Below are 21,852 nucleotides of genomic sequence, written 5' to 3' on the forward strand. Positions count from 1 at the left end.
GGAAAGCGGAGTGAACACATGACTTTTCTGTACTATTTTTGTGACTTCTCTTTAAATCTAAAGTGATTCCAACAGTGTTTGGTTAGCAGTACAGCTCCTTATAGATGACAATATTACAGCTCCCTTAGGATACTTTCTAAAAGGATAAATATTTGTGGTCCCATATCCCTCTCAGGTTGAATGTACTGGAATCTCTAGAGTTGACATGTTATTTTCTGAAATAGTCTTTGTATGTTTCTATTCAATGATGATTATCTGGAAGTGATTCTAGAAGGCTCAGAATTGTCAGTTACATAGGAACCACATCAGACAAAGCCATCAATGAAAATATCATTTAGAAGACAGTTTCTGAGTTCAAAGACCAAGTGAGTTTTAGAATTTAAAAAGAAAAAAAGAATTAGGATGAAGTATTGATAGTCAAAGAGACCTTACTTGGATACAGAAGGTTGATTAAATTCTTCTTCCACAGCACTGTTGCTCTCTTCAAAACTGGGAATATCAACTGCTTTTAATGAAGATGCACTACCTGGAAGACTTGTGACTTCATTGTTAATTTCAACAGAAAAATTCATGTCTTCACTGGAAATTTTGGTGTCATCTTGCTTCAGCTGAGATTCAGGCTCTAGACCATCACCAGCTGCATTCCAGAACAAGCTAGCACCTGGAGAGTAAATGTTTGAGCAGACTTTGAAACAAGCATTCAACTATTGAAAATTTTTCTGGCAAATCTTTAAGTAAAACCAATTATGCTTTAAGGAAATTACCTGAAATTGTTTACAAACTATATTTCTTCAAAGTGCTACCAAGAAGTAGGTGAAGAATTAACTGAAAGAGAAAAAGCTGAGGGAGTAAAAAAATAGGTCTTTCTGGGCTCTTCAAGACAAAGGGCTTTCAAATAATCTGTTTTACATATTAAAGTTCTAAATATCATTTGGGGTGGAAAAGAGGTTATTGAAAAATACTGTTCTGAGTATCAGAAGAATATGTAAGAAATGCAATATCCTTGGCTCTCTGATTCCATTGCCAAATCCATATTAATGAGACTATGCCCAGGAAGGGAGCTCTGATAGCCTCTGATGATAAAAAGCTGCATGGCAATTCTGAAGGCATGTGGTTCAAATCCAACAAAGTTCATTGGGGAAGGATGGGTAATATCCTCCCGTGCGATTAACTACCTCTGAAAACCCACTGGAGGGTCAGCTATGTGTCAGTTCTGACTCGACAACACATATCAACAATAACAGCCAGAATGCATCAGGGTTGTTTATTATCAGCAGGTATTTAAAAATACTTGGTGGTTATTTTTAAAAGAACAAATTCTTACAAATACTAACCCAAAGCATAAAAAAGGCCAGATTTATTGGTCTCATAGAGACTGGTTGAACCCTTGATACTATCAAGCTTCAAACCTGGAACAAAATCTACCCCTTGTGGCTCAACTTTTAGCCAAACAGAGGAAAGGGGGACAACAGCAGCACAGACATCAACATCTGAGAAGAGAGGATAAAGCCCAGAAGGCAGGAAGAGGAAGACACAAGTTGGAAGGATTAATGGGAATGAGAATTATAGGTAGAAGTAGAAAAGTGTGATTGTAGTGTAAGTATTATAATTTAGATAAAGAAAAAATGTGAATGAATAATTGAATAAAAAACCCAACATGCTTTATAAACTTTCACTTTGTAAATTTTCACACATACACACAAGAACAATGAGTATTTGAGTTCTCTGACATTATATATCAAATCTTCTCAAACTTTGTAAGTCACTTATACAGTATTTAGAGTTGTGTATACTATTTTTGTTTATTCCTTTTCTTTACATCAATTCCCTTAAACTGTACTTGGTATTATCATTAAAGCAATAATAGGTCTGAAATATTATTTTTTGAAATAGATTTGATATGGTAATATTTTTATATACTAAGAATATGTATATATGAAAATAGAAAATATTAATTTATACACCACCCAGAATCATCTTTTTTATCATGAATGCTATGAATACCATAATTTAAGAAAACAGTGTTATACATATAGTGATTTAAAGAAATGGTTAAAATAAAAACGTTAAGTTCAAGTATATGTTGGCTCATTTGGGAAGTTTTATGAAAATACATAAGTAGTAGTTTTAAATCATACATACAATATTCTGCTGAAAATGATCCAAAAACAACTGGAGCAACACATCAACATAACAACAACATCAGCAGCATGAATTCTTTTTCTTTTTTTATTTTAAAAAAAAGTAGGGACAATTTTGAAGAATCTTCCCACATACTGCTATTCTTCCTGCATACATACAAAATATTATTTCTGTATACATATAAGTACACACCTTTAGGAAATTGTTATATGCCATCAAGTCACTAGCGACTCATAGCGACCTATATACAACAGCTCTGAATCTTGCTCTATCCTGTGCCAACCTTACTGGCTCTGATACATCCACTCCCATTACTGCAGTCATTGAATCAATCCATCTCATTGAGGATCTTCCTCTCTTGAGCTGTCCCTCCACCCTCCCAAGCATGACATCCCTCTCCAATGACTGGTCCCTCCTTGCAACATGTCTAAAGTATGTCAGATGAAGCCTCAGAATCCTTGCCTCCAAGGAGCAGCCTGGTCTCATCCACTCTAGAATGAATCTGTTTGTTCTCCTAGCAGTCCATGGTATAATCAATACTCTTCTCCAGTACCAAAGCTCATAGGCATCAATTCTCTATCATCCCAAATCATTGTCCAGCTTTCTGACGCATAGTAAATAACTGCAAAGACTATGGCCTGGATTAGGGACACCTTAGTCTCCAGAATGACATCATTGTTCTTCAGTACTGGAGAGATCCCTGAAAGCAGACTTTCCCAGTGTAATTTGTCTTTTAATTTCCTGGATGCTGGTACCAAGAGTGTTGATTGTGGAGCCAAGAAAACTAAAGCTGTTAACAATCTCAAGAGAAAAGTATTGAATGGTTTAGGCAGGAGAGGAATGGGATGCTGGTGAAGCAGGGAAATGGGTGGGTCAAGACACATATACCAAGCGAGGAGAGCAACACGGAATCTATTGGTTGCTTCTATAGTTGAGGAAATGTCTTTCTTCTGCTTCTTTCTGTAAAGTGCTTGTCTTCAGATAATGTTCTAAATCTGAATTAAGACAGAGTAGGAAGAAGGATTGACCCTCCACTTCCAAAATAACAGGCTTTTGAAAACCCTGTTTACAATAGAGTGCAGTTAGATGAGGAGATACGGCAACTGACGCTGAGCCCTTAAATATGGAAACACAAAGGAGAAGGATCAGATGTAAGCAGACACTAGTGATTGGAAAGTGGAATGTGAGAAGCATGAATTTAGGATTAGGAAATTAAGTATAAAAATAAAGGCCTAAAAAATAATGTAAAAAAATATATGTATAAAAAATAATGGCTTCTTAAAGCCATTTAGTTGAACAAGTAATATTTCTTTCTTTGCATGTAAATAGTAATAAGAGTAGAAATCCATGAGTTCTAAAATCATGTTGGAAAACTTGTTTGAAATAATTTTCATAAATCAGTTCAAACATCTGAATAACTGACTTCAATCAAGAATTAGTTCTTGTGTACCTATTATGTACGAATGTTAGCACGATATACTTTATCATCCCAGTCGAAGTGGACAAATCACCGAACTCTGTGTTTTTCTACTGAGTACATACTGTTTTCTTTACCCTATTTATTCTCTCATTCTTCAATTCGAGTGTAAGTTAGTATCCGGACACACACAAAATCTTTCTTGATTCCTCAAATTATTGATGAGTTCTATTATACGCTAGAGGTAGTCCAATCTGGGGATAGCACGTAGCAATCACTATTATGCTATCGTGCTTATGTCTGTCTTCAAATATGGTTTCATTTCACAATGAGAAAACTTAGAGACTTATCTTCTGATTACATTGGTTTTGGTTCTAGTGGTAACTATACACTAATTTCAATATAAATTTTAGAGTAGATGTAAAAAAAAGCATTTAAAAAGTAACTGCTGAAAAAGATGGGATAAATAATATATACTGCATTGAAAAAGATGAGGGAGAAAATTGTTTAAAAGGGATATGTGATTAGGTATTTTTGGCATGACATAAGTCCAAAATGAAGGCCGCATAGTGGAGTGGACCTGGGGGGAGGGATTGTAAAACAATGAAAGAATCTTTCTTTTGCTTTTCAAAAAGAAGAATTTACTGGTGGAGGGAGAGCCGGGCCAGGAGAAAAGTGCAGCAACAAATGAATGGAAATCCAAAGTCTCTGTAAATTTTCATTAAAATTAACAATAACTTTTTAAAAAGTTTAAACTGCTTATGAATTAAAAAGAATTACCTGTACTGACAGCAATGCTTACACCTTTTCTCACATGTAAGCCAGAAGACTGAGCATCGAGGGAGACCAAGTCCATTTGTTGTGCACTATCTTCAGCAGTGGCCGTCTTGGGTGAACAGGGCTGCAGAGACTGTGCTTCTAGTAAACGCTGAATCTGTATTAATTAAAAAAAATTGTAGGTGACCAAATAAACCAGACGGCTTCTTCTAAGAAGTTTAGTCTAAATTCTAATGACTAAACTTATAGAGTGAAAAAAAGCAACATATGCTGAAAGGCAAAATAGAAGGATTAATGGAAATAAGAATTACAGGGAAGAAATGGAAAGAGTATAATTACATTGTATTAGTCTTTTAAGACAGAATAGGCCTGAATGGTTGAATGGAAAATCAATTAGCTTTGTAACTTTTCACTCAAATCACAAGGAAAAAAACATAACAAAATTGGCAGCCAAGTTTAATTAATTACAGGTTTTTCCAAATAAGTATATGTAACTTTTAACTATAATTCCTCACATTTCAACTAAAGCATACCAAGACACTTCTTCAGCATACAACTTCACTAAGTAGTAGCTTGTGCTAAGTATTAAAAGTGAAAACAGAAAGGCATTTAGATTGGCACTCATAAATCAGCATTCATAGAGAAAGCCTAAACAATTAACATTACAAGCCAATATTTCCTATTTGAATTAAAAGTGAAAAGTAAGGTTGCAGAAAAGCTGGATTATGCAATAAGGGCATGATCACTGCAAGATTACTAATGGGAAGACCCAGAGAGATATATAAAAATTAACAGTATTAAGAATTATAGAGAGGAGACACGAAATAGGTATATAAAGATTAATAGTATTCAGAACTATAGAGAGGAAATGAAAAAGTGCACTAACTTTGTGGGAATAGTAATTAATAGTAGAAAACAAAATTAAAAAACCAAACAACCAAACAAAAAACAGAAGGAAAAAAACCCAGAACAAAATTGTGAATGACTGAATAAAAAATTAATTTGCTTTGTAAACATTCATTCAAGCCACAATAAAAAAATTTAAAATGAAAATAATTTTTTTTAAAACACAAGTAAGACTGCAGATATACTCTGATTTTCCACACCAGACATTTCACACTGGATTCACCTTATAAAGGCTAAAAAAGAATTTGTCTATGTTTAGGCATGTTGAAAGTGCCAGTAATATTCACGCCAACAGATAACGTTTAGTGAATTCTTTGTGACATACTACATAATAAACTTTAATGTATGATCTTCATAACTCCAGGAATATTACTGTTAGATACATCATACAGATACTGACTTAACTGCATAGGTCTAATGTTGTCAGGTGTCGCTGAGTACAACTCATAGCGACCTATGAACAGATCTGAACTCTATCCTATCCTGTGCCGTCCTCACCATCTCTGACACATTGAGCCCACTGCTGCTGTTCCCGTTGTCAATCCATCTCTTTAAAAGTCTCTCTTTCACTGATCCTCCACCTTTCTTAACATATCCCTCTTCCAAGGAATAGCCTCTCTTTAACAACATGCCCAAAGATTGTAGATGAAGCTTCTCCATCTTTGCCTCTAAGAACAATTCTAGCTCCACTTTTCCTAAGACAGATCTGTTTGTTCTTTTGACAGTCCAAAAAGTACATATTGGATATTCAGTTATTTTTCCAACAACAAACTCAAAGACATTTCTTCTTCTGTCATCCTTATTCAGATGCATCCTTTCAGATGCATAGCAAGTGACTGAAAAGACCATGGCCTGATTCATGAATACCTTAGTCTTCAAACTGACATGACTGCTCCTCAATAATTTGGAGAGGTCCCTGACAGCAGACTTTCCCAATGCAATACATCTCTGGAGTGCTGATAACAAGGGAACTGATTGTGGATCCAAGTAAGATGAAATAGTTGACAATTTCAATCTTTTTTCCAACTATCATGCCACTTTTGGTTCATATATAATGAAGTCTTTGAGAGTTTGTGCACAGCTACTAATGGAAAGACTAGGTCTTTAAACGCATCTAGTTGCACTATGGAGTAACCATCTGCTGGTCTATCGTCATAGATTACAGACACTAAAATCTTATGGAGTGTAGCTCTATCCAGACTTACAGACAAGTACTCCTATTTTACAGGTGAGAAAATGGAGGGTTAGAAAAATTATACCGAAAAGTACTCATTAAAGTCTTATATATATATACTCAATATCTACTATTAATTGATGGAGCTCTTGTGGCTTAGAGGGTAAGGTGTGGAGCTTTCAACCCAAAGGTATTTAGTTCAAACCCACCAGCAGCTCCCTGGAAGACCGGCAATCTCCTCCCATTATTTACAGTCTCTGAAAAAGTCAGTTATGATTCAATTCTGACTAAACAGCACTTAACAACAATCTACCCTCTGTTTGTTTTTTTTAAAAAAAGTATCTTAATCTATTACCTTTATTTCTAGTTTTCATTATTTTGTTAATATTATATATTTATTAGCAATATTAATATTTTATAAATAATAAAACCATTAGAGACCTCATTTTATATATATTTACACACACTCTCTCAATATTCCCATCTTCACCATTAAAAGGAATGGACACTGCATTATTTTTAATATTTCAATTATAAAGCTACAAAATCAAATGGTGGTAGAATAAACAGGTAGGTTAATGGAGCATAATATAGCCCAGAAACAGATGCAATTACATGGTACTTTCATTATGCGATTAAAAGGGAATCTATACATCATTATTGTATTGCTATATTGGTAGTTTTTTATTTAAACCTCTTGTTTAGAGTCAGCAAGACCTTGTGGAGGGCCTTTGTCAGTTGTTATTATATTTTGAAGGAACTTTCTTCTAAGTTGTACAGCACTCTTCTGTCAACATGCTGTACTGAGGTAAACTGGGGTTACCGTAATGCTGAAGCTTATGCCATTGGGGTATCAAATGCCATAACAGTTATCCATGGTGTACAGTGTTTGGTGGAGCTCCCAGTTTAAGACAGGTTTGGAAGCACAAGTGTATGACAACAATCTGCACCTAAAGGTGCACTGCAAAGTGAAGGGGGAGGGAGGCAAGAAAATATGCAAAAATGAATGACAATTTAAAAAAAAATAATAAAAAATAGGTTGGAGGCTTTGAGCACTAATGATTGAAGACCAGATGAGTTGTGGAGACAATATCCATGAAGAAAGGAAAAGGTCATTCACTAAAGACAGGGCAAAAAACCCCCAAAATAGATGTGAAAAGAGACTGAGAAATGCACTGTTGTTGTTGTTATGTGCCGCTGAGTCGCCTGGGACTCACAGCGACACTATGTACAACAGCCCTAACCTCTGCTCTGTACTGTGCCAATCGCACCGTCTGATACACCCATCCCGATTAACCCAGTGACTGAATCAATCCACCTCATAGAGGGCCTTCCCCTCCTGCGCTGTCCTTCTCCAAGGACTGGTCCCTCCTTACAACATGTCCAAAGTATGTTAGACAGAGCCTCAGAATCCTTGCCTCCAGGGAGTCACCCGGTTTAACCCTTTCCAGGATGAATCTGTTTGTTTTCCCAGCAGTCCATGATACCCTCAATACTCTTCTCCAGCACCACAGCTCAAAGGCATCAATTCTCCTTCTATCCTCCCTGGTCATTGTCCAACTCTCTGATGTATAACAAGTGATTGCAAAGACCACGGCCTGTATCAGACACACCTTAGTCTCCAGAGAGACACCATTGCTCTTCAGTACTTTGGAGAGGCCCCTAACAGCAGATTTTCCCATAGCAATATGTCTTTTAATGTCCTGGCTACTGGTGCCGAGAGTGTTGAACTGTGGAGCCAAGAAAACTAAAGCTGTGACAATCTCAATCTCTTCACCATCCATCCTGATGCTGCCAACTGGTCCAGTGGTTAAGAATCTTTGTCTTCTTGACATTGAGCCTCAATACATACTGAAGGCTGCAGTCCTTGACCCTCTGCAGCAAGCACTTCAGGTCCTCATCAGTTTCAGCAAGCAGGGTTGTGGCATCTGCATAACGCAGACTGTTGATCAATCTTCCACCAATTCTGACCCCACATTTCTCCTGATAGAGCTCAGCCTCCTGGATAATCTGTTCTGCATACAGGTTGAAAAGGTATGGAGACAGGACAGATCCTGAACCATGCAATGTTTCCTTGCTCTGTTCTGAAGACTGCTTCTTGGTCCAAGTATAGGTTTCGCATTAACATGATCAAGTGTTCTAGGATTCCCATTCTTCTTAGAGTCAGCCACAGTTTGTTATGATCCACACAGTCAAACACCTTCACATAGTCAATGAAACATAGACATTCCTCTTGTAGTCCCTGCTTTCAGCCAAGATCCATCTTTATTATATTATATTAATTATATTATTATATTACATTAGCTACAATATCCCTAGCACCACGACCCCTTCTAAACCCAGCCTGGACTTCTGGCAGTTCTCTGCTGATGTGCTTTTCCAGTCGTTTTTGGATAATCTTCAGTAGAATCTTGCTTGCATGTGAAATCAATGATATTGTTCTATAGTTTTCACATTGTTGGATCACCTTTTTTTGGGATGGGAACAAATATAGATCTCTTCCAGTCAGCTGGCCAAGTGGTTGTTCTCCAGATTTCTTGGCACAACTTGGTGAGCACATCCAAGGCAGCATCTCTTAGCTGAAATATGTCAATTGGTATATCATCTATTCCTGGGGCCTTATTTTTTGCCATTTCCTTCAAAGCAGCCTAACCTTCTTTCATCACCATAGGCTCTTGCTCATATGTTGTTTCATGGAATTCTTCCGTGTCTGCCAATTCCTTCCGATACAGTGAATCAGTATAATCTTTCCATGTTCTTTTAATACTTTCTGGATCATATAATATTCTGCCGAAAGCATCCCTGATTATAGCAACTCAAGGTTTGAATTTGTTCTTCGGTTCCTTGAGCTTAAGAAATGCTGAGCGAGTTCGACCCTTTTGATTTTCTGACTCCAACTCCTTGCACATTTGAATGTAATATTTTACTATGTCATCCCGTGCTGCCTTTTGAAATCTTCTATTCAACTCTTTAGTATCTTGAATTCTTCCTTGTGCTTTGGCTTCTCTGTGCTCCAGTGCAATTTTCAGTCTCTTCTGACATCCATTTTGGTCTTTTCTTCATCCTCTGTCTTTGCAATGACTAGAGCCAAAAATTTGCCCTAGAGGCCAAAACAAAGGGAAAGATTGTCAAAGTGAGGGAGACTAACAGAAGATTCAAAAGGGAAATCTGAGAAGACAATGCAAAGAGTTACAACATGAGTGAAGAGCTTGAGTTAGAAAACAAAAAGGGGAGAACTCCCCGGCATTTCTCAAGCTGAAAGAACTTAAAACCAAATTCAAGTCTCAAGTTGTAGTACTGAAGAATGCCAGGGGCAAAATTCTGAATGATCCAGAAAGTATCAAAGAAGATGAAAGGAACATGTACCAAAAAGAATTGGTTGACAAGGAAGCATTTCAGGAAGTAGCTTATGATCAAGAACCAATCAAGAACCAATGGTGATGAAGAATTAAGTCCAAGCTGCACTGGCAAGAAGTAAAGCCCTAAGAATTGATGGAATACCAATTGACAAGAGCCAACAAACAGATGGAGCCCTTTATGTGCTCACCAGGTTATGCCAAAAAGTCTAGAGGAAAACTATCTAGCCAACTGACCAGAAGAGATTAACATTTGTTTCTATAAAAATAAGAAATAAAAACCCTGGATGAAGAGGATGATAGAAAGTTAATATTTTATAATCTTAAAGGTAAAAAAGACTTTGTATAGAATACAAACTCTGGAAAGAAAATAACTGATAAATTTACCCATATCTAAACTAGAATATTCTGCACAAATTCCTTAAACAAAAAATATTTAAGGTAAACTATTAAAAAATACCACATATAAAATAAGAAAGCAACATACTTAAAAAGCTTATAGATTAATTGGGAAAAGACTTAATGGATAAAAAAAAATGACAGACATTTCACAAGAAAAATACATATGAGCAACAAATAATGAAATGATTATTTTACACATAATACTGTGCAAATTAAAATACCAAACTATCTATATAAAACTAACAATCATTAATGGCAGATTTTATATATACAAATGCTAAGTAACTAAGATTCTTAAATGCTTAATGTTCTTTTCTGTTTCTATTAGTTTGGTCTTTTTTTTTTTTTAATTTTTATTTTATTATTTTGTGTGTGTGTACCGTCAAGTCAGATCTGACTGGTACAGGAGGAGATTGCTCCTCCTTCCCCAGCAGAGCATCTGGTGGATTCGAACTGAGTTTGGTCTTTTTTAACAACAGGGAAAATTGTAAAAATTATTCTTTTTAATGAGAAAAAAAACTAGTTACATTTAATGTCTGCTAAATATTTATAATGATTGGCTAAAATCTAAGTTCTATTTGAAAATTTCAAAGAATTTTGCTGGATTTAAAAATAAAGCTAAAAACATATTTTGTTACCAAAAAATATTTTGTTATGAAAAAAATATTTTGTTTGTTATGAAAAAAATAAAGCTAATTTGTAATTAATGTTCATATTTGAAGAATTCTAAAGCAAAAATGCCATTGCTTTTATCTGTAAAATGCAAAGAATTTTATAAAATGAAGATTTTTTTAAATCAACAAAAATGTATGTATGTATGCATATATACACACATATATGTATTTCTCACATGTATATTATTTACAAGATCATGGGGAAAAAAGTATATTGTAGGTTGTTCATATTGGTATTGGGGTAAAGGGAAAAGCAGTTGATCTGGATAAGTAGGTAAGGAAAGAGGGAAAAGCAGTTGATCTGGATAAGTAGGTAAGGAAAGAGTGCTAGTAAGAAAAAAAAGACACAATACACATAGACTAAAATTCTGTGCAAGAATAAAAGCCCCAAAATCTAAGGATTCTGCAGTAAACGCACTGAGGAACAAAAATATCCTAGAACAAAATGAGAATAACAGAAAAAATTAAAGAACTATTCTCTTAAATTGATTATGACAATTTACTACAGGGTTTATCAATCAGAGTTCTATCAAAACCCACTGTCAGAATAAGGCGAGTTCAGGACTACTGCACATATGGTTGCTATGAGTCGCAGGTGACTTGATGGCACCTAGTAACAGTGACTTTAAAGCCAAATCTGTACTACTTCATACTGCAGATTTATTTCCTAGGAAGTACAAGTCTAATCAGTTTTAAATCTTGGTTATTCTACTTAAAAATTAGACACACCGGATAGTTAATTTGTGCTATACTTTACTCATTAAAAAAAAGTAGGAAGATACATAATTATAGTACCTACCTCAAAGATTGTGAAGATTAAATAAAATTGTTTTATTATTATGCGCACAGCACTTTGTATTTAGTAAGACTTCAGTTACTAATTTATTATTGTTATTAGCCTTTTTCTTAATCTTGGGTAAAAAGTAGACTTAAGAGTGATGTGAGGCAGAAAAATCTCTTGAAAGTGGATGCAAACCTGTGCATACATTGTGTGTGCCTTCTCCAGTAAATGAGTTCAGCCGGGTCTATAACTTGAAAATATATGACCTCTGCTCTGTTGTTAAGTGCTGTCGAGTCAGGTAGGACTCATAGTAACTCATAGTAACAGCAGATCTGACCCCTATCCTACCCCGTGTCATTTTTATGCTGTGATGCTAAACACTGTGACACTGATGTGCCAAATGTGATAATGGTCACCCATGGTGGACAGTGTTTGGTGGAGCTTGCCGATTAAAACAAGCTTGGAAGCAGGAGTGGCATCCACTCCTGAAATGGCTTGCCTCCAGAAACTCTTATGAACATGGAGAAATGACCAAAGTTATAAAAGCGTTCAGGTCTTTCATTCATAGGGTCGCTAAGAGTGTCTACGATTCGACAGCCCTTATCAACAATAACAACACAGTAAGAGCTACGTTGGCATAGTGGACAGAAAGTTATGCTACCAAGCCCAAGGTGGGTGATTTTAATCTGCAGCCCTCAGGTCTGGTTTAAATTGTTTTTTGTCAAAGATTCTTCTAAGTGGTATAGCACTGGTCTGTGCATTGCTGTACAGAGGTAACTCTTGGTTGCTGTGATGCTAAACACTGTGACACTGATGTGTCAAATGCGATAATGGTTACTCATGGTGGACAGTGTTTGGTGGAGCTTCCCAGTAAAAACAAGCTTGGAAGCAGGAATGGCATCCACTTCTGAAATGGCTTGCCTCCAGAAACTCTATGAACAGTGCTCAGGTCTCTTGTTCATAGGGTCGCTATGAGTCTTCTACGACTCGACAGCACTTAACAACAATGAAGGTTTAGTTGGGAGGACAATGTGCAACAATGAATGAATGGAAATTCAAGTTTTCTGTGAACTTTTGTTAAAACATTAATTAAAAAATTATAAAAAAAGTTTAGTAAATTATACACTTTCCATTAAAGGGAGAAAATGAAAACAAAAAAAAAATTGCAGTTATGGTGTTGTAGGTTATGATTGGCACCAAAAAAAGAAGCCAGGCCTTTTAGTCCTGGCTCTATTCCTAACTAGCAGTCTGGTGTTGGGTAAACTATTTTGTCTCTCTGATCTTCATCTGACTCATCTATAAAACAAGAGATGTTAGGATTATGTTTCCAGGTCCCTTCTAGTAGACTGCTCACAATTTCATGCTATAGAATGCGATCACTGAAGAGTTGTCAGTTTCCTTTTAAGCAGCTATGTTACACCAAGAATACTGCAACATAATCTAAATTAAAAAGTTCCAAACCTGAGCCTGAAGTAGTCTAAGCTGTCTGTCTTGTTCTGTGAGGAATCTATAAGCATCTGGAGATAGTCCCATCATTCCATTATCTGATCCATCCTTGGAAGTATGCATGCACATTGCACAAGGTGATGAGTTACATGAGTCTATGTGTGAAGGCAGTCTTGCCATAGCGGAGGGTTCTGCACTGCTGTGAGAACCACCACCTAGAATTCCTTGAGGCCTCACAGCTATAGGACTACTTGAAGAATAGACTGCATTATGATGCATAGCTGGACATCCATTTGGATGAAACAATGAATGTTTTTGAAGGACTTCACATTGGAGATCCTTAACAGATCCTGCTGTATTCATCGCTTGCCAAGAATGTATTGGACTATACTGAATATGGCCATGATGTTGACAACAACTGCAAACATTTGTAGTATAGTAAGATGGTGGTTGGGGAGTAGGTATCTGAAGTTCCATTGGTATTCCAGAATTATGAGATGAAAACACAAAATTGTGTAGGTGAGATTTTGGGGCAAAAGCGAGCTGCCCAGAATTAAATGTGGAGGATCTTATAGGAGGACACTCTTCTCTTTTAAACTGTTCAGTAGAAAATGCTTGAAACTTTTCAGATGTATTGGATGACAAGTCATCAAGAGAAGATGATTTAACGCTGTTCCTGATGTAAGTGTTCTCTTTCTTATAAGTAGGCAGCTGTCTATCTTTGTAGTGTCTCAAAGAAGCAGTGCCTTGGTTTAACTGATTTGGTAGCCCTCTCATGGAAAGCTTTCCTTCAGCTTCAGCATCTGGGCTGTGCTTCTCATCACAAGGTTGGAGTTGCATTGACTCCAAGTGTTCAGGCTGATTAATTAACAGAGGATTTTCATTATTTATCAATTCCAGTGGATTAGGTAGAGGGTTGGAGTCTGTAAAATTGCCATCCAACACCAGTGAAAGTTCAGGAACTAATGGCTCGATCTTAGAGATCTAGAAATGGAAAAAAGAAATTAAAGAGAAAAAAATAATTTTAGGAGAAAGACATATGCCTCATTTTCCTCAGACTAACATTTCTCAGATTACATCTACATACTCATTAAAGAAGTATTTATTCTTGTCTATATTTACACAACTAACAAATATTTCTGACATTTCTTTGTGGTAGCTACACTAGGATTACAATTCTAAGCAAATAAGTAAAAGGGTCCTTGGTTTCTAAGAACATAACCAAGTACTTTCCAAACATTTTTAATGATGGAACTCCTTTTATCAAGACACTGAAATAAAAAAAAAGACACTGAAGTATCCTTAAGTATCTTAAAAAAATATAGAAAGCTGTCTCAGACAATAAACTTTTTTTTTAATTCTCTCTGTAAAACTACAATCACAGGTAGAGCGCTTCAACCAATCCAACAGAGTATGCGTCTGTACTTTAAATAACAAAGGATCTTAAAAATTCTCTACTAAGTGATGCTATTCACTGCCATCCCTTCCATTGTCATCAACCAATAAGTTTGAAGAAAGCAGAAAAGAATAAACATTACTGCTCTGATGATATAGGTTGTAATTTGACATTATTTCCTTGTTAACATCCCAATTGCTTTTCTTCTAAAATAATAAATTACTAGTATTCTAATTAAGACAAACAAAAATTCTAAACAAACCCTTAGTTAGCTGTTATGTGTTATTTGGTCAACTGTGACCCTGACCCATAGCGATCCTATTAACAAGAGATGGAACCCTGCCCTGTCCTGCACCATCCTCACAGTCCCTGCCATGCTCAGGCCCACTGCTGCAGTCACTGTGTCCATTCATCTCCTTGATGATCTTGCTTTCTTTCTCTGTCCACTTACTTTTCCAAACAAGATGCCTTTTCCAAGGACTGACCCTTCTTGACAACTTGTATGTGAGCTGAAGTTTCACTGTCCTGGCCTTTAGGGAGTATCTGGGATGCACTTCCTCCAAAACAAACTTGTTTGTTCTTTTGGCAGACCATCCATGGAATACTCAACAATCTTTACCAACACAATTCCAAGGCATAGATTCTTTTAAGGTCTTCTTTATTGATTTCAAATGTATATGAAGCAATATAAAATACCCTGACTTTGATCAGGCACATCTTAATCTTTAAAATGAAGTTTTTGCTTTTTAGTTTAACTTTAAAGAGTTCTCTGACAGTAGAACGATTGTTTTTTTGTTATATGCCGTTCAAGTCGCCTGTGACTCATTGTGAAACCATGTACAATAGCCTTAAACTCTGCTCTATTCTGTGCCAATCTTTTTGTCTCTGACACACCTACCCCCATTAACTCAGTCACTGAATCAATCCATCTCTTTGATGGTCTTTCTCTCTTCGCTATCCCTCCACCCTCCCAAGCATGATGTCCCTCTCCAAGGACTGGCCCCACCTTGCAATATGTTCAAAATATGTCAGATCAAGCTTCAGAATCCTTGCCTCCAAGGAGCAACCTGGTCTTACCCTCTCTCAGCTGAACCTGCTTGTTCTCCTAGAAGTTCATGGTATATTCAATACTCTTCTCCAGCTCCACAGCTCAAAAGCATCAATTCTCCTTCTATCATCCCCTAGTCATTGTCCAGCTCTCTGATGCATAGCAAATAACTGCAAAGACTATGGCCTGGATCAGGCACACCTTAGTCACCGTACTAACATTGTTGTTCTTCAGTACTTTGCTGTCTCTGACAGCAAACTTTCTCCAATGCAATTTGTCTTTAAATTTCATGGCTGCTGATACCAAGAGTGTTGACTGTGGAGTTAAGAAAACTAAAGCTGTTAACAATCTCAATCTCTTCACTATCATGATACTGCCAATTGGCCCAGTGGTGAGAATCTTTGTCTTCTTGATGTTGAGCTTCAATACATATTCAAGGCTCTGCAGTCTTTGACCTTCTTCAGCAAGCAGGTCCTCCTCAGTTTCAGGAAGCAGGTTTGTATGCATAATGCAGATTGTTGATGTGTCTTCCTCCAATCCTGATGCCAATTTCTCATAAAGCCCAGCCTCTCAGATAATCTGTTCGGCATATAGATTGAAAAGGTATGGAGCTATGACACATCCCTGGCATATACCCTTTCTGATTTTGAACCATGCGGTGTTTCCTTGCTCTGTTCTGATTAATGTCTCATCGTCCAAGTATAAGCTTTGCATAAGCACAATGAAGTGTTCCAGGTTTCCCATTCATCTCAGAGGCAGCCACAGTTTGTTGTGAACCATACAGTCAAAAGCCTTTCCATAGTCAATGAAACATATAGACAATTCTCTGGTAATCCCTGCTTTCAGCCAAGATCCACCTGACATTAGCTACAAACCCTAATGCCATGGCCTCTTCTAAACCCTGCCTGTACTTCAGGCAGTTCTCTGTTGATGTGCTGTTCCAGTCATTTTTGGATACTCTTCACCAGAATCTTGCTTGCATGTGAAATCAATAAAATACGAGATTCTAAAACCGTATCTCCTGCTGTAGAAGCACAGCTTAAAAGCTGTGTGATCCTGGGCAAGTAACTTAACCAATTATGTGCCTCAGTTTTCTCTGGAAATAAAATTATAAATACATCTTATATCTTGTAAAGTGTACATAGAAATATTTATGTGTCTGTATGTTTGTGTCAAAATATTCATAAGTATGAGACATAGACCCACATATAAAGATACAAATATGTAGAGATATATAGCTAGGGAGCGCTGGTGGCTCACTAACAAGAAGCTGAAATCCCAAAGGCATGCAGTTTGAATCCACCAGCTGCTCTGAGGAAGAAAGATGGGCAAACTCCTCTCGTGTGATTAACTACCTCTGAAAACCCGCCAGAGGGTCAGCTAAAGGTCAGTTCCTATTTGATGTTACGAAACAACCACACAGCTAGATATATCCCTCAATTTGATGGTTTGACTCAGTGACTGGAATAATGAGTTTTAAAGCAGAGCTGAGATTGTGAAGATGGCACAGGACTGGACAAAGTTGTACATATGTTTGCTATACATCAGATGTAACAACTCCATAGCCCCTAACAGTAACAGTTTAGAATAAGGAGCCCTATTAGTGCAGTGACTGAGCACTTGACTTAGAACTGAAGGGCTGATAGTGAGAACCCACAACCAGTTGCACAGGAGAAAGGTGTGGGAGTCTGCTTCCACACACATTACAGCTTTGGAAACTCTATGGGGGCAGTCTACTATCGCCTGTAGTGTTGTTATGAGTCAGAATCAGCTCTACAATACATAACTTACAGAAAACCCGTTAAATTAGTGCAGACATGAATAAAATTTTAGGCTCCTCCCCACAAAGATATGTTCATTAAAAGATCAATGATACCTTCTGATTCACTGGATGAGGACTAGGAATTGGTCTTGGAGAATAATCTTCATCTTCAACACCAGAGTCATGATCACTTATTGCTATTTTTCCTGGAGGTAACTTCTGAGAAGATCTAAAGCAGGAGAGACAAGAACATTTTCAGCAATGCAGGTTTTTGTCTTTAAATTTAATAAAGTCTCCTTATAAGACATAGGGAGCTCTGGTGGTCTAGTGGTAAGAAGCTGTGCTGAAATCTCAGAAGCACACAGTTTGAATTTACCAGCTGATCCACAGGAGCTATCTCCTCCCTTGCGATTAACAGCCTTTGAAAACCTGCTAAAGATCAACAATAAGTTGGTTTTGACTCAACAGCACACAACAACAAAAAAGACACAGCTCTGGTGTCTAACAGACATTGGCAGCATTAGTGGTAAGGAACTGGGCTGCCAACCCCCAGGCATGTAGTTCAAATCCACCAGCTGTTCCATAGGAGAGAGATGGGCAATCTCTTGCTGGGTGATTAACTGTCTCGGAAAACCTGCTAAAGGGTCAGCTGAGTTGGTTCCGATTCCATGGTATACAAGAACAAAAAGACACAGTAGTGTTTTGATAATTTATCTGTATTTGACACAGCAAGTTATTTTATTTTTCAGGTCAATCTTAGTTGATCAGGAGAGCTAATCAGTTTGACTCAATGCTTAATAAATTCCATCCTTTTATCTGATTACGGAAGCTTAATTTAATATTCCAAATGTCAAAATATCCAATAGTTACTGAGCATCTTCTGATTAACCACTTAAGACATATAAAATAGCACTCAACACTGAAGGGTTTACAATCTGACATCAGAAGCATACCCATATTGTATTAAAAAGGAAAATTAAATAAAGAACTAAAAAAAATTATACTTTCCCATATACTTTTATTTGTAGAAGAAACATACTTTGAGATGTGAATTAAGGTAACTCTTTCCCATTTCGTCACTGATATCATGGATGGCATACACCAGCAGAACCCACAAGAATCAGTATTAAGTTTTAAATGACAAAGTTAGAGTTTAACAGTAAAGATATGAGGAGCTTGTATATCAATTTTGCACTCTAAACCAAAGAGAGTCTCAACAGAATGGGTTAAGGATTAAGAAAGAGAAACCAGAAGAAAGCTAATGGAGCTCAGACAGATATGAAATTACTAAGAAATAGTCCCGCATCCTATTTAATCCTGAAAAGTTGAATACTCTCTGGCAGGGAGAGAAAGAGAAACACCCATATACATATTTGCTCTAACCCCTAGTTTTCTAGAGAAGCACATTCACAGAATTCTTTCTGTACCAAAGTGTTACACTGAAGTAATCCGAATGTCTACATTATGTATTTAAGCAGAAGAGACTGTACAAAACCCACAATGGTCCCCTCCCTAAACCTTCAAACAACATAATACAAAATGATACCCCATATGCCTTTGAGCTCACAGACACAATTCAGGGAGCCAGTGACACAAATAAGGTTCACAACAGGTACCTGCACAAAGAACTACCATCAAAAAACAGATGTAAAGGAAAATATCAGATAGCAGCATGACGGGAGATAAACAAATCATACCACATTTCCAGAACTAACACTTCAAAGTCACAAAGCTACAAAGAATCCCAAAGGAAAGAAGATGAGGAGATCTTAAAAGGACTGAAGTTTTACACTGAAAGTCTGGAGAACAACTGTCTGTCTGACTGACCGGTTGAGATCCCTTTGTTCCCATTCCCAAGACCAAAAAGGGACACGAAGGAAATGTTTCCCTATGAAGCATCTACACCAACAGGAATTACTGCTAGTTGCCACAGAACAATCAAAGTCAGAAAAGACAAAAAGGGATGCTCCATTCCTGAGGGGGTAAAAATATTGCTGTTTGTTGTTGTGGCAGGGTTTGTTGTTTTTTTTTTTGTTTTGTTTCTGGTTTATCAAGCTATGAACAACCAAGGAAAGTTCTTCTCTCATTTCCTTACTGATAATTCAAAATCTGACTGAGTGATATCTTTTTCACATTTAACATTGTCTTTTATTTCTTATAACTAGAATAAAAATATCTGTAGGGAGCTCTGGTGGCCTAGTGGCAAGAAGCTGTGCTACAATCCTGAATGTGGTTTGAATTCACCAGATGCTCTGCTGGAGAAGGAGGGGCAATCTCCTCCTGTACCAGTAGGATCTGACTCGATGGTACACCAACAACAAAAACAAAACTACCTGTGCATATAAACATATATATATTTAAGAATAAAAAAGAATGTGATTTTACCTCAATTAATGTAGTATTCTATTGAAAAAACTGATATATAAATGAGCTACACTGAAAAAGTTGGGACTGTGGACTAGTAGATCACTTTGCGCCATACAAATAATTGTTTTTAGCTCTGGAACGTTTTTGTAAACCTAATTTTTTTTATGTGGACATCTTATTTCATTTCTTACAAAAATATATATTCTTTTGTGTTCGGGAAATAAAGGTAAAATGGCATAGTATAATGTGAAGCTACACATTTAAATACTTCTATTTCTTACATAAAAGATTTTTAAATTCATTCTCTGCTGAATAAAAACTTTATAAATGTAGGGGGGAAATGACATTAGCTAAAGGGAAAATAACCACAACAACATTTGGTGGTGTTTATGAGGAAAAGTACAGAAATAATCTCTTCTGTAACTTTTATTAATACTAATGATACTGAAGCTCTATTTAAGAGATTTCTTGTGTCATGAAAAGTCCTAAAAACTCATTTAGCTACAGCTGATTTTTAGCAGTCATCTTTTAGTACAACATATGTTTTGGAAAAGTTAGCTGGCTATATGTGTTTTTTAAAGAAATGTCAGCTACAAAGACCATAAATGGAAATTTGTATTCTTTAGTTACATAAAACATTTAGTCAATCTAATTTGCTACCAAAATATTTTTTAGCTAAGTAAGTGTGTATGTTTATTTAGAAGTTAGAAATCTTAAAAACTGGTCTTAAGTTCCATTTGCGTTTATGAGTACTTTGTCTTCTTTTTACTAAAACTAAATTTTTCTAAGTTTATTTCCCCCCAGTGTTTCCCAGTGTAATCGGATGTAAAAGCACAAAAAATATTTAAGGCTTTTTGATATATGATAGTTGACACATGAAGTTGTAAACTCTGGAGAAAGGCATTAGGATTTTGCATATTCTATGACGAGGGACGATAGAAGAATTGATGCCTTTGAGCTGTGATGCTGGAGAAGAGTACTGAATATACCGTGGACTGCTAGGAAAACAAACAGGTTCATCCTAGAAAGGGTGAGAACAGGCTGCTCCTTGGAGGCAAGGATTCTAAAGCCTCATCTGACTTACTCTGAACATGTTACAAGATAGGACCAGTCCTCAGAAAGGACATGCTTGGGAGGGTGGAGGGACAGCACAGGAAAGGAACACCCTTGATGAGATGAACTGATTTGGTGACTGGGGAAATGGGGGGTGGGAGTGTTAGAGACAAGAAGATTGGCACAGGATAAAGCAGGGTTTAGGGCTATTGCAACATTGGGTTACTATGAATTTCAGGTGACTCAACGGCCCAGAACAAAAAACATGAAATAATTAACTATAACTGTAGTTGATTTTTTATTAAGCCAAAATTTACCTCATGTTTAGGTAACTGACCTTTCCACAGAATTAAGTCAAACTGAAATTTTAAATTTATTCACTTTTAATTTCAAATTTCTATACATTGACTATAAAAAGCACATAAAAAACTATTTTCAAATACCTGCTACAATAAAAGTTGTATTTATTTAAAAGGAAAAAGCTAGATATGTAAATTTAGACCAGCACTCAGTTTTTATTAGAATTAGCCATATTCCATATGTAGCTTATAAATACTTTCACCTTGCAGCTGAAATTCATTTGATAGGTCTGTCTGGTCCTGCAGGGGCAGTTTCCTTAGTTAGGTCAGAAGTGCTTGTCTCTGAGTAAAAGCATTTCTTTGAGATGAGCCACAGAGGCAGCACATTTTACTCCACCTTTCTACTGTACGGTAGTCAATGCTGACTTTATTTTTAAACTTTGCTTCCCATATTTGCTTTTAATATTTTATTACTTAAAAACTGTGAAGAATTGCACTTAATATCTAAAACTGTGGGAACATAAATGTAACATGTTTTCTAATAGTGAAAGTTTGGTCCAAAATAGTGAAAGTAAGACCAAGTAAGACATGCAGCCTTTTTTAAAAAACAAAACATGTGTTTGGTCTTTCTCTGTGTCTGTCTTTTGCCATTGCGTCCTTGAGGTAAATGCAAGAGGCATTTCTTTCTGATTATATAGTCAATGTAGTAGCTAAGATTTTGCAATATAGTTCAAAAATAAGGAATTAATTGCTGAAAAATTATTAAATTTATTATGTTGTTGTTGTTATGTGCCGTCGAGTTGCCTGCGACTCATAGCGACCCTATGTACAACAGCCCTAAACTCCGCTCTG

At 36.5% G+C, this 21,852-nt stretch overlaps 1 protein-coding gene across 1 annotated transcript in view; it reads right to left on the reverse strand.

The window, feature by feature from the left end:
- Positions 1-21,852, reverse strand: part of STIL (SCL/TAL1 interrupting locus) — a 57,372-nt gene that overhangs the window by 8,446 nt on the left and 27,074 nt on the right. Inside the window, exons 11-14 of the mRNA XM_006879796.1 lie at positions 17,396-17,510; positions 13,091-14,059; positions 4,340-4,493; positions 433-661 (exon numbers count right to left, since the gene is read on the reverse strand). Coding sequence (XP_006879858.1) covers positions 433-661; positions 4,340-4,493; positions 13,091-14,059; positions 17,396-17,510 — 1,467 coding nt within the window. The remainder of the gene's footprint in view (positions 1-432; positions 662-4,339; positions 4,494-13,090; positions 14,060-17,395; positions 17,511-21,852) is intronic.

Source organism: Elephantulus edwardii, unplaced genomic scaffold, assembly GCF_000299155.1.
Source record: "Elephantulus edwardii isolate Elephantulus edwardi_28Jun2011 unplaced genomic scaffold, EleEdw1.0 scaffold00005, whole genome shotgun sequence".
Taxonomy (NCBI): Eukaryota; Metazoa; Chordata; class Mammalia; order Macroscelidea; family Macroscelididae; genus Elephantulus; species Elephantulus edwardii.